We start from the raw sequence: 12,865 nt of genomic DNA on the forward strand, positions 1-12,865 counted from the left end.
TTTGATTTTGTTAGTAAGTGCATCCTTTAGGGTCTGACACTGTAGATCTTCCTTGTAAGTGATCTCAGTGAAGTTGTTGTACAAGGTGGGCAGGAGGAGTCTGGTGATTGTGTAGGAGTGAAAATGAAGATAACAAAGGTACAGTGACTTTAAGACCATAATGTGCTAATTGCTCATGGAAAGCCAAGATAAAGAACTCTTCTGTTGGGAAAGCTGCCTGGTGTTTGAGGAGTGTAGCAAAGAGTTTACAAATGTAGATAAAATGGACATGAAATAGGAGAGAGAGCTAAGCTGTAACTTAGAGAATGTTTACTGTTGTGGCTATGGATTTAAAAAAAAAAAAAGCATTGTCAACTGGGGCAGACTTGCCATTTGCTGTGATGTGTAACTCCGTGGCTGTGGGTGGATCTGATACTCCAGGGAAGTTGGGGGTTATGGGCATCTCTCCAGGAAAGCCTAGGCATCCTGAGGGATCCCTGCCCTGTGTCCGAAGTCAGGGTGCTTTCTCTGGATTCACAGAGCCTCTTATTCTCCTGAGTTTTTGTATAAACCACCCTCTCCGGTAAAACATGTGTAGATAATTTTGCCAGGAGTAGAAGTTGTTTGATTTTATTGTGATAGCTTCTAAAGTTCAAAAGTACTACCTGTCCTGTCCCTCAGTCCCAACAGCGAATGCTGTTTTCTCAAGGAACAAAACGCCTTGTCTATGCAGGCGTTGTTATATTACTACAGGGCCCCAAACTGTTTTCTCTGCACACAGACTCATTGAAAATGTGCCTTACCTGAGCCGTGTAGAAGTGTGCTAATGAAGAGGCAGCTTAATGTCCATGGTTGTTATGCTAGTGTGGCGGTAACCGCTTTATGCCTCTGGTGAGGTTCGTGGGAATGTGCCCCTGCTCAGTTCCCTTCTCCCTGTGCTGGTCGCCTGCTCAGGTAGCAGCTTACAGCCCGTGGCTGTTGGCTGTGTTTTAGTAGTCAGTTGTGGGTTTTTTTGTGGAGTAATGTGATCCTATACAGAAGTTTATCTTTAAATGTATTACTGTATCCACATTTATTTTGGAGTGTGCAAACACTTGGCTGTACTCGATGGCCTGTACTTTCCACAGCATCCTGCGTTACATTCATCTCTGTTTTAACAGTGCACGGCTTTCTGCATAGCACTCAACACCTCTGCTCTTTGTCTCCCTATCCCCCACCCTGTCCATATCTAATCTCTGTGTCCTTGTATGTTGATCCTGTACCATGTGGCTCCAAGATTCCACTGAACTGCATCTCCAGGGGAGCAGATGCTACAGAGTAGGACTAAATTGCATAGGAGTAAATTGCTGCTGGTCAGCTGGCAGGTGTTTTCTTATCTGTCAGTGAAGCAGAGACATCTGAACATTAGACAATGAATAAAACACCCTGTTTGAATGTCAGATGAAGTATAGTTGGTTGTGGGTTTTTTTTGAAACGGTTTTTCTGAAAGAAAACTTCTGTTGTGGCGTTTGAGCTCTGAGAAGCTGCCAGCTCTGTGCCAGCGTGGAAGGGCATGTGGGGCTGGCGACGTGGCTGCAGACTCTGCAGCAGGATCCAAACTTACCCATTGCACTGCAATGGAAAAGAAATGCAAAGTGCAAGTACTTCGTCCTTTTATGTTGATGGATTTTGCGACCTTGGAAGAACTGCCTCTCAGGTCATCCTGGTTACTGGCAGGAGCTAGGAGGCGCGAGTATTTGTTGATCTGTTGGACGCTGTATTCTTGGGGGGACCTATAGGGAGGGTGAGTTAGGGGGAGCTGGCATTGGTTATGGTGTAAATTGTCCCACTTATGGAGCCTTTTTATCAGCACTGATCTGGACATCATCTGCTATTTCTGGTTTATGGGAGTAGTTGTTTCTGGTTGTGTCTTTTAGTACAGTGTGTGTTGTTGCTACCTACGGAGGTTTGAAACATGAAGATGGAGACATAAACCTATGGCCTGCTCTCTCATGCAGAAGATATGGAAGCCTCTTTGGGGTAGCTTTAGTGTTTTATTTGTTTTGAGTCGGTGAAATCCCTGCATTACCTCAGAGACATCTGGTGTTAAAAGGAAAATTAATATTAAGTCTGATCCTTTTCCAGAGTGATGAAGTGATTTGCTGTACCTGGCTTTTTGTGTGCGCTGGAAGCATTAGGTCATGGAGTGAATTTTTTATATATATATGTGTGTGTGTGTAGAAGAGAGAATGTCTAGTTGAAGTTTAAGTACTACAGCAATGCCTGCAGCAGGCTGTACTCCAATTCCTGACCTAATAGCACTAACTACTGCAGAGGCTGAGCTCGAGCATGATTTGTTAGTGTTTTATGTCTCCAGATAGAGCAGTGCTCCCCATAATGAGCGAGAGAGGAAATTACTTTTATTGATGTGGTTTATTCTTCACCTTCTCATTATACTTGTGTAAAAGCTTTAGAAATCAACCAGATCAGACTTACGTGCTCAGCCTCCATGAATTTTAAGACTACTGCTTGAAATAGTGGTATCCATGTCTGTAGTTTTCACTACATTTGTTGTGAGTCCCGGTTTGGGACTTGAAGATACGTTACTCCTCGGCGGTTCAGCTGCAAAAGGTTTTTGCTGAGCTGTTACTTTTGGCCTGTCAGGCTTAGACTGGGGAGAGGAATCGGATGAGCTCTGCCCCTGCTAATATGTCTGCAGTTCTTTTTGTGTATGAAATAATAACTTCACATATTAAACTGAAAAAACCCCTGGATATTCTGGTAAGAGAGGAGAGAAAAGGGTATTTTTTTAGGATTCATTGCAATTCACTAATAGAAGAGAAAAAGCAACACAGTGCTCAAAAGGAAGAGTTTGATTAAAAAAAACGCAATTTTATGACAATATTTATTCTTTGCGTGGAAAAATAAAATATGAACTAAGTCATGCCAATGTTATTATTCATCTGGTTCTTTTTTTTTCCCTCATTGCATGTGGGCAGCTTCCAGTAATGGAAATAGTGGAAGTTCTGATGTACGAGGAATAATTTACTTAATTTTAAAAGCAATCCCACGGATCACTGTGGTCTTACAGGGACACAGCACTGCACCTGTGCTAGCAGAGCAGGAAATACCCTGAGTATTTCTGAGAACAGCAGGGCTCTTTGGTCAGACAGAAGTATGTTACTGAGAAACACCAGAGTTGTGAGTGGTGCGATATCTCTCATTGCTCTCAATTTGCCAGACTTGGGTTGTTCTGATTTTTTTTTTTCATGTAGTGAGTGACTATAAATAAAGGGAATACTAAAATGTGGTGGTGTTTTGAAAATGTACAAATGCTGGGGAATTATTTTAATCTAGTTGCTTCTGTGTCTTCAGCCTCCTAATTGTTTAATTAAATAATTAATTTATGATTGGGGTTGTTTAGCCTGGAGAAGAGGAGGCTGAGGGGAGACCTCATTGCTCTCTACAACTACCTGAAAGGACGTTGTAGAGAGGAGGGTGCTGGCCTCTTCTCCCAAGTGACAGGGGACAGGACGAGAGGGAATGGCCTCAAGCTCCACCAGGGGAGGTATAGGCTGGACATTAGGAAAAAATTTTTCACAGAAAGGGTCATTGGGCACTGGAACAGGCTGCCCAGGGAGGGGGTTGAGTCACCTTCCCTGGAGGTGTTTAAGGCACGAGTGGACGAGGTGCTGAGGGACATGGTTTAGTGTTTGATAGGAATGGTTGGACTCGATGATCCAGTGGGTCTCTTCCAACCTGGTTATTCTATGATTCTAAATAATTTTTAGGAATAATTCTACACACTTGAGACAACATGTTGGCTGATAGAGATGTTAGATATAATTTTGCTGAAGAAAACCTCAGCAAATTCACATCTTAGTTCTTTTTGAAGTTAAACTGAGGTCATTGAGGTTCTGCTTTTGCACAGTTATAGCATTGTGGGTTTTTACTTTTCCGTGGTGGACCCTTAGTGTATTTTCTGATAGATTTGCAGAGGCTGGTGTAGTGCGTTTACCCCTGCTAGCAGACCTGCTTAACTGCCTTTGTGGGTCCCTTAGAGACTGCTCGGTGATCTCCTGGGTCTGTGGATCATTGATTGAAAATCACCAGGAACTGGAGGAGTTCAGGCTCTTAAACCATTAGTCAGCACCTGCCTGTAATGAGAAAGCATTAAGTACAGCATCTTTCTTTCTTAATGCAATTTCCATCAGTTTGACTTCACTGCATAAGTGCTGGACATGTTTTTACATACATTTCCAAGACTTTATGATGCCTCTGATCATACCTAGGCCATGCTATAGATTCCCTGTTTTGGTTTTTATCAGCTGGGAGGAAGCACCGGGCTCCAGGTGGAGCTGACTATCTAGGTTTTTTACGCGCTTCAACCACACAAACTGTATAATAACAGCGAAGATGGAGAATATGTTTAACTGAATATTAGAGTTTACTAAAATATCTATGACCATAGTTTACATGAGAGACTGTTCAGAAACTTAGAAGTTACCATCTAAATACAGGGTTTAGAGGGGAACCTTCAGGTGAGCTGATGTTAATTGACTTACTGTCCTTTTCAGCTTAGCTTTTTTCATTTTTAAAGACCTGCAACTAAGCCTGAGACCAGCCATTCTTACAGGAACATTCGACCAATTGTTGTATCAGTTTATTGGTCTAGCAAAATAGATATAATTATATCAGATTACTACTGAATTTTCTGTGGTACAAATTTGGATTTTGGTCCTGCTTGGAACCCAAGGGAAACTTTCATCTGCTTATGCAAATCCATTAAAAACTGACTCCTTAGATCTGGTTCCAAATGCTGAAGTCCTTTAGCTGTGCGTTCGTTTCAGTCTGCCACCACCACTTCTTCCTCCTCCCCCCAACAGTCGAGAAAATAGCTGTGCATATGGATGGGGTCTTCAGGCTTCAGGGGTTTTATGACTTCCTGGGTTGTTTTTTTTCTCAAAGTCTGTGCCTGTGCCTAATTAGGATATTCCTCAAATCTGTCAAAGTAGGGTTTAATTGCTGTAAATCTTATGCTTCTTATTTTTAATGTTTTTTTGAACAGCTGTTAAAACATTTTGTTTATTATTATTTTATAGGCAAATTTAGAAAACAAACCAGTAAATGGCCGCAGACCAGAACTCATGGAATGCAGTATATGTGGTCATGGTGAAAAATACAGGGTGAAACCAAACCAAGCAGTACCTATTGAAAATGTGCAGTCGAAGGAGAAAGAAAGAATGACGGGCTTAGAAGCAGAGAAGTGGGCACATAACGAGAAGCCATCCTTTGGTGTCCATGTCAACGGAGACATCCATGGAACCGTGACAGGCAATGAACACTTGAACCATGCCGAAGAAAGTGAAAGAGCAGTCTCTCCCAGCCAGTTAGCTGAGCCAAAAAAATCTTTTGCACAGACCATCAAAAATGGCATAAAACCCCTACCTTATTCACCACCTGAAGCTGTTGCTTCGCTGAAAAAAGTATCTGTGGAGGAAAGGACGGATTTCACAAGCAACTCCCATACGCAGTGGACGAAGACTGCCAATCTGAATCACATAGTGAACACTCTGACAACTGGTGTTGGCTGCATTCACCCACAAAAGCAAGGAAATGTTTTAATCAAAGAGGAAAACTGCACTTGCAGCATCTTTCAGGATTCTGATAAGTCAGTTTTGCAGACGGTTTCCGTTTCGGATCTGCAAGAAAGCTTGTGTTGTCCTCCACTGCCTGAAGAGGAAGGGTGTGTAGGGGGGGATGGCTTTAAAGTACCCAAGACAGAGACGCAGTGTGAGGATTCTTCACTCCAGCCGACTTTCTTGTCCCTGATTAAAAACAGGAATTTAACTGTAGAGCAGGTTGTAGCTATTGAAGCTTTAACACAGTTATCCGAAGCCCCTTTAGAAACAACTTCACCAGCTAAAACTGAATGTACAAAAGAAACAACTTCCAATTTGCTCCATAGTTCTAAAAGGGATATTTCATCCTCTCTCACATCTTCTGCATTAAAAGAAATCAAAGACACTTACTTGCAAAATGAGCAACAGCTCTTGGCTCACTGCGCCCACTCGCAGAAGCAGCTCCCTAATAAGGCAGTGGTATACAATGGCCAAGGTTCTGTTTCTGAACTGTGTGATAAACCTGCCAATCTGGCTGGCGAGATGTATAAATTACAGTTATCCTCGAGAGATGCCAAAACTTTATCTGACTTAACATCTAATGCAAAATCATTTTCAGGATATGTTACTAAGAAAAATTATACTCACGATCCAGTCTCCCTTGCGCAGTACTGCAACACTTCACGTAATGCCCAGCAAACCAGTAACAACTTGGAAACCCTTGGCCAGTTAGAGCAAAAGCCAACATGTAATGATTTGAAGTTGGAAGCTGGTTCTTTGATTAAAGAAGGAGGAATCCACAGCCAGGATGAAGAGGATGTAGCTGCACAGTTAACCCAACTTGCAGCGCTAATTGAATCAAACCAGACAAATCCAGAGCAGAAGAATGATATAAAGGCATCACTGCTGAATCTGATATCACAAGAGAGGCAGCCAAAATATAACCAAGATCTGCTGCAGAAAAAAGAAACTGTGTTTTTTAGACATAATTACAGTTCCTTACTGTTAAAGCAAAAACAACCAACAAATAAAAAAGGAAATGCAGTACCATGGAAACCAAGACACAAGAAGAAGCCTCAAGAAGCACGTTATCAACAGAATAATCAAAACCATCTAGAGCTGTTGTCGTGCCAGCGTAGTGAGTTACAGGACATTTGGATGTCATCAAAACTGCACAAGCTTGGTCAAACCATGCCACAGGACTCCAGAATAGCTCCATCTGAAAAAAAGTCTCCAAGAACCAAAGTACAGAGAGCACTGAATCAAAATACTTTAGCATCACAAGAAAAAACTAGATTATTTCTCCCGCAAACACAAATAAAATTCCACAGATGTTTACCTGAGGTACCGCAAGAGAGAAAAAAAGACAGGTTTTTCGGCTGCGAGGTGGTGAATGAGCAAATCAAAGCTGCAGGCTCCAGTGACCCACTAGGCATTGATCCACTGAAAAATGAAGTTGTTGCACGTAACCAATACAGTGACCTGCCCTCCCACAACCCTCTGGCCGTTTCACAGTTGAAAACGGCCTCTTTATTGAACAGACCAAGTGGAAACCTACAGATGTTTACAGAAAAATGTAATTCTCAGGTACAGCAAACAGCGGATGCCAGCCAGGCGCATCCTTTGCCTCTGACTTTTAATCAGTCTAACCTGAGAGCCAACGAAATGCGCAGTGAAGATAAAGCGTATATTCATCAAGGTGCTGTCAAACAACAAGTAGACCTGAAGTCGCAGGTGCTGCCTGTTCCCTGTGGTGGGGCCCAGGTACCAGGTGCTGTTGGAGCTCTCAGGAATATGGAGTGTGCGGGCGAAGTCACCGTTCTGACGTCAACCAGTTTGGGTACTGACCACCCACAGAGCACAGGCGACTCAGGGTGTTCTCCAGCAAAAAACACACTCAGCAGTTTCCTCGAATCACCTATGAAGTTTCTTGATACCCCTACAAAAAATTTAATAGATACGCCTACCAAAAAAGGACAGTCGGAATTGCCAACTTGCGACTGTGTTGGTAAGTCTCGTGGCTAACTTTTCGCTGTACCTTTTGGATAGGAGGTCTGTTCATGTTGCTTCCTTTAATGTGAGGAAGTGTTCTTGATGCTGAGCTGTTGCAAAAGGTTCAGTATTTCACCGTTAGGAAGTGGGAGGGAATATTTTTTTCCCTTTCTGGAACTTTCACCTGGTGTTCTTCCAGCCTGGAAAGCACAGCAGAATTGAGCATTTTTGGTATTGCAGCTGGCAGGTTTATATTCTCTGCTTAAGTTTAAACCCAAGAGGAAAAGGAGGTTTTCTTTTTGTCATTTTATCGTTTGTGCTCTATGTGAATTTATCTGCAGTATATCGGAGTGTGAGTTTTAAGGCCTAGAACTAGTTTTTGCCTGAGATGAGCAGGACAAAAATTTCCTGGTATCTTGTGACTGATGCCTAAATGCTTTTAGCTGAGCAGCGGGACGTAGCTGTCGGCAGTCGTGTTACTGTCACGGTTGGTCCTGCTGACCAATGTCACCTGGCTCTGAGGAGCCCGTGTCAAAGGCTACGGGGCACCTCTCATCGCAGAGAAGAGGGCTGAGATGGAGCTCAGGCGAGGCTGCGTGTGTAATAACGAGCATTGCAGGATGAGGTGCTGAACTGAGCTCAGTATTGAGGATTGTGGTAATACAGCTCGGAGGATGGTGCTAGACATGCTGTGTTTTCAGACTATCAAAGCGCACAGATGGAAAAACAAGTCAGATTTGACAACAAACTGTACACAGGCAGATTGTTTCATCTTTACTTTAATGTTCTGAATCAACAGTGTGCTGCTTGAGAGGCCTGTATTATATTTTCTCTTCTGTACTGTATGACTAACAGTTAATTATTTTTTCCTCTGTTTTCTTTTATCTGAAATGATGAATAATGTTTACCTACTACCCAGAATATCGAGAAGCTTACTTAGTCAGTACATACCAGCTCCTGTCGTGAAAATTTGTAAAGAATGCAAAATATAACTATAATTAGGATCACTTTATAAAATATAAGAAAAAATGAGTGGATTAATTAGAAAGAAACAAGTATATTTTTTTTCTCTGAGAAGAAAGTTCGGTCATACTCTATTCATGACGTTTCAGGGACAAGTTGTATGTGTTGTTATTTAATGTGGAAGATGTTTCTATAAACCATTTCTAAGCGTACTTGTAATGGTGCAAATACATTTTCTATGTGCCAACTTAGTTTTCTCCCCCTGCTTACAGAGCAAATTATAGAGAAAGATGAAGGCCCGTATTACACGCACCTCGGGACAGGACCAAGTGTTGCTGCTGTGAGAGAAATAATGGAGAACAGGTGAGGAAAACTCAGCATTTAATGCTCGCAGTATTTTGACTAAATGGGAAAGAAGAGCTATGAGAACCCGGTGCTGTGTTTAGCTTTGTTTTCCTACAGTTTTTGCAGCACTCATTTGTAAAGCATTTTCCCATTCAGATGTGCATGGGGTGAGCACTAGCATTCTAGTTCTGAACCTGTGTGCCTTTTCTTAGCTTTTGTAACTTTAGGGCCGACTTTTGAGTGCCGAGTGCTCTTAGGTGCCACTGGAATCAATAGGAGTGAGATCAGCAGCTGGCAGAATCAGGTTTTCTAGTGAAGTGCGGAGCAGCTGTGGCAAACAAGAAGGTCACAAGTGACAAAGTGCACTAGGATTTACATGCAGATAACATTTTCTTCCTCAAATAATGTTTCCTTAGTGACAGAAGCTTGTTATCAGAAGAGAGAGGTCAAAAAGCACTCTTGCAAATAGGATTTAAAAGTGTTGGGGTTTTTTTTTACATCATAAATATATTGGTTTTCTTCTGTTCTCAGTAAAAATAAATCGTTATTCTTGTTTTATCGAAAATGTTTCCTGTTTCCAAGTGGTCTACAGCAGTTCGTTTTACTTATGAACTCTTTTTAACGCAGGTATGGAGCAAAAGGAAGCGCTGTAAGAATAGAGGTAGTGGTTTATACAGGAAAGGAAGGAAAAAGCTCTCAGGGGTGTCCAATTGCCAAGTGGGTAAGTTTTTATGTTACAGCAGTAAAACCATTTTGTGTGGCTTTTAAGTATAAAATTATGTGCAGTCCTTAAATATAGTCTGATCTTTAATGAAGATCTGGTTCTTTTAATTGATCTACAAGACTGCCCAAATGATGAAGCTAAGGAAATAATCTTTTTTTTTTTATTTAGGATGTGGTGGGTTTTTTTATGTTGTGGTTTGAATGAGTGTGAAAAAGGTGCTTCGTAGAGCTAGCAGAGATGGCCAAATGAAGGGAAGACCCTGGCACTGTTTAAAAGTTGGAGTGTCTGGTGAAATATTATTATTGGGAAGTGTGAAAGAGAGAAAAGAGGGGATGGCTGCTTGGAAAAGTTGGAAAACCATCCGATAACACTATTTAAAACCATCCTTAATTGTACGAATGCCTGAAGAAAAGAGGGCGTGATGGATGAGGATGTTCAGTCTCATATGCCGTTGAGTTCATTACTAGTTTTCAGGAACTGAATTCAGTATTTTAAAATGTAAACGTTATGGTGATAGTTTTCACCCAAGTCTTGTCTCACATTGCTTCATAGGGACCAGGAAATGAGGTAACAGACACAAGCTCCAGGAGGGAGCTTGGAAAGAACTGATTGCCCTTAATCTTTGCTGAAACCACCAAGGGAGGTAAAAAGTAGACTGGAAATCTTGTAAACTGAGTTTTGGAAAAATATTAAAATAATTTGGTTGTTAAAAGAAAAAAATATTATTGCTGTAAAAAACTATGAAGATAACTGTACAGTTGGTAGGCAAGCGTTTGCAACTACACGGCAAAAATGTGATTATTACATGTTGCATGTGCGTGGTGTTGCATGCTAAACATTTGCTGCTTAGGTTTGGAAAAGTCAAAATGTGTTTTTCATACTCAGTACATCAACTGTTTTTCAGAAAGGAATCCCATGTGTGCACGTTGCTTCAGATAATGTTTAATAACAAATCAGCATCCAAGGAAAAAAGATGGTAAAACTAATAAACAACTGACCCAAAAAGAATGGAATGATTTTACTCAGTGTTTCAACTAAACACTCAGTTTTAACAGAGGATGGGAATTTAAACTCTTACCTTAGAAACAGTTGTGAGCAGATAAAAATAAGAAGGCATTTAAAACTAACTGTTAACCTTGATTTATCCATTGCCAGTATAAACATACAGTCTTTTATGTAAACCAGAAAAGACAGGTTATATGGCGTATCTGCCTGGCTCTAGGTGTCTAGCATGTGTGGACAATGTGGAAAAGGATGCATATGGAAAAGGCTGCTTTATAGTATGAGGACCTGTTCTCCAGTTAGTTAGATACTCACGTTTCTACATGGAATGTGTTTGTGAGAGTAAGCTTTACTGTTCATTTAATTTAAGTTCCAGTCTTGTTTTATGCAGCAGTAACTTTTTGTTTGAGAGTTCAGACCTAAGAGGATGGATGCTTTTCTAAGTCCATTAACTGTTGCTGTATGACTGTTCAGTACAAGAGAGGGGAGGAAATCACTGAAATCTCCTGTAGAACTGTTTCATCCTGTATAAAATCCACATTTTGGAGTTGGTATTCTTAATGTGTTGCATTAACTTCTCATTGGCAGTGCTAATTTTAATCCTTATAACGGAGCACATTTGGGTTTTGGCTACGATCAAAGAAACATAATTGTGAAATTTGTTTGAAAGCATATGGAAGAAGTTTGCCATGCTCTCCAATAATTGCAGCCACAAGGTTCTGTCAGCCGCAACAAACTTTCACTCATTTACAGTGTTCTCTGGGACAGACTCATTTCTGCTTTGCAGATGCACAAGCTATTGCCGTTAGGGCTCCTGAGTGACTTCCCAGCGAGAGTGAAGGGTGGACCTCCACTGAAGCAAATATAAGGAAAAATTGAGTGTTTCTGTTGATCATATTGAACTATTTTTCCCAATTGGTTTCCCTATTTTCACTAGATAATTTTGTCTTATTTTTTCGCTTAAGATCACAGGTGGCTTTCTGAAATACCTGTGTCCATACATCCTCCTGTTAGCAACTGCATGTGATGGTACTGATTCCCTCCTAACTTGGTTTTTGATTAAGTGGCTCTAGACATAGAATCATAGGATGGTTTGGGTTGGAAGGGATGTTTGAGTTGGATTGGTTGCTCCACACCTCATCCAACCTGGCCTTGAACACCTCCAGGGATGGGGCAGCTACAGCTTCCCTGGGCAACCTGGGCCAGGGCCTCCACACCCTCAGAGCAAAGAATTACCTCCTTACGTCTAATCTAATAGATCTCTCCTCTTTCAGCTTAAAACTGCTACTCTTTGTCCTATCACTACAAGCCCTTGTGAAAAGTCCCTCCCCATTAAATCGAGACAAACAAAAGCTGAAATGCATGCAGTGAAGATGAGCTTACTAATGGTTTCACTACATGCAGGGGCAAGGAGACTGCTTGACCTCTGATTTGTTTGCATAAGAAATTGTGTCGTATTTTATGTCAAAATAGAATTAATAGAGTTTTGCCAGAGATTTCAAATGTGTAGGTGAAAACTGTTATTAGAAAATAGCTTCCAATTCTGTGACGTGCTGGGTTAAATGTACTTTCTTCTCTGTTTTGATTTCTTTTGCTTTTTTGCTTTGTCTAGGTTCATCAGACTTCTTCATAATAAGTTTAAAACCTGTTGAAGCACTGAAATTACTGGTCTCATTCTTAGCAGCCTCTAGCAGCAGTTTGGTGTTGCTGTGCGTCTCCTGTGACAGCCGGGGATGGGTGTCTTGACATGTATCTGTCCCATTGTTCTATTAGTGCTTCAGCTGATAGTGGATGGGTTGTGTTGGGATTGTTTCTGTTCACAGTATGTCAGAAATTACAGTTACCTCAGTTTACATGAAATGGTTTAAGATTTTGTGAAGTTGTTCATGAGTAGCTCGCTGTGGGCATCATCCCGCGGTTTTAAGATACACGACACTGGCCTCGGAGGAGGTCGGCTTCAGGTCTTAACTTTTCCTGGATTGAACACTTTTCCTATGGGCTCCTTCTCCTGGTTTCAGTGGATGTTAGCTTGGATCAACTAAGCTACTGTTGCTCTTTGTTGTCTTTATTCAAAGTTGCAATTTAATTTTTAAGGCTCCAGCTCTGAATAAAGACGAGATAAGAAGTGATAAGAACGGCCAGGTCAGGGCAAAGGTCCTTCTTGCCGATATCCTGTCTCCAGTGCTGGCCGATAGCAGAAATGTGTAAGAACAGGCCAGTTGTCTCTCAGAAGATATGCTTAGTTTCCAGTAATTCATGG

The 12,865-nt window shown here is 41.4% G+C and overlaps 1 protein-coding gene across 5 annotated transcripts in view; it reads left to right on the forward strand.

Annotated features, from left to right (window-relative positions):
• TET1 (tet methylcytosine dioxygenase 1) overlaps nt 1-12,865 on the forward strand; it is a 69,352-nt gene that overhangs the window by 20,234 nt on the left and 36,253 nt on the right. For all 5 annotated transcript variants that reach the window (XM_069863417.1, XM_069863418.1, XM_069863419.1 and 2 more), the window contains 3 exons: nt 5,061-7,587; nt 8,807-8,897; nt 9,507-9,600. In XM_069863417.1, coding sequence (XP_069719518.1) covers nt 5,061-7,587; nt 8,807-8,897; nt 9,507-9,600 — 2,712 coding nt within the window. The remainder of the gene's footprint in view (nt 1-5,060; nt 7,588-8,806; nt 8,898-9,506; nt 9,601-12,865) is intronic.

Source organism: Phaenicophaeus curvirostris, chromosome 9 (assembly GCF_032191515.1).
Source record: "Phaenicophaeus curvirostris isolate KB17595 chromosome 9, BPBGC_Pcur_1.0, whole genome shotgun sequence".
NCBI lineage: Eukaryota > Metazoa > Chordata > Aves > Cuculiformes > Cuculidae > Phaenicophaeus > Phaenicophaeus curvirostris.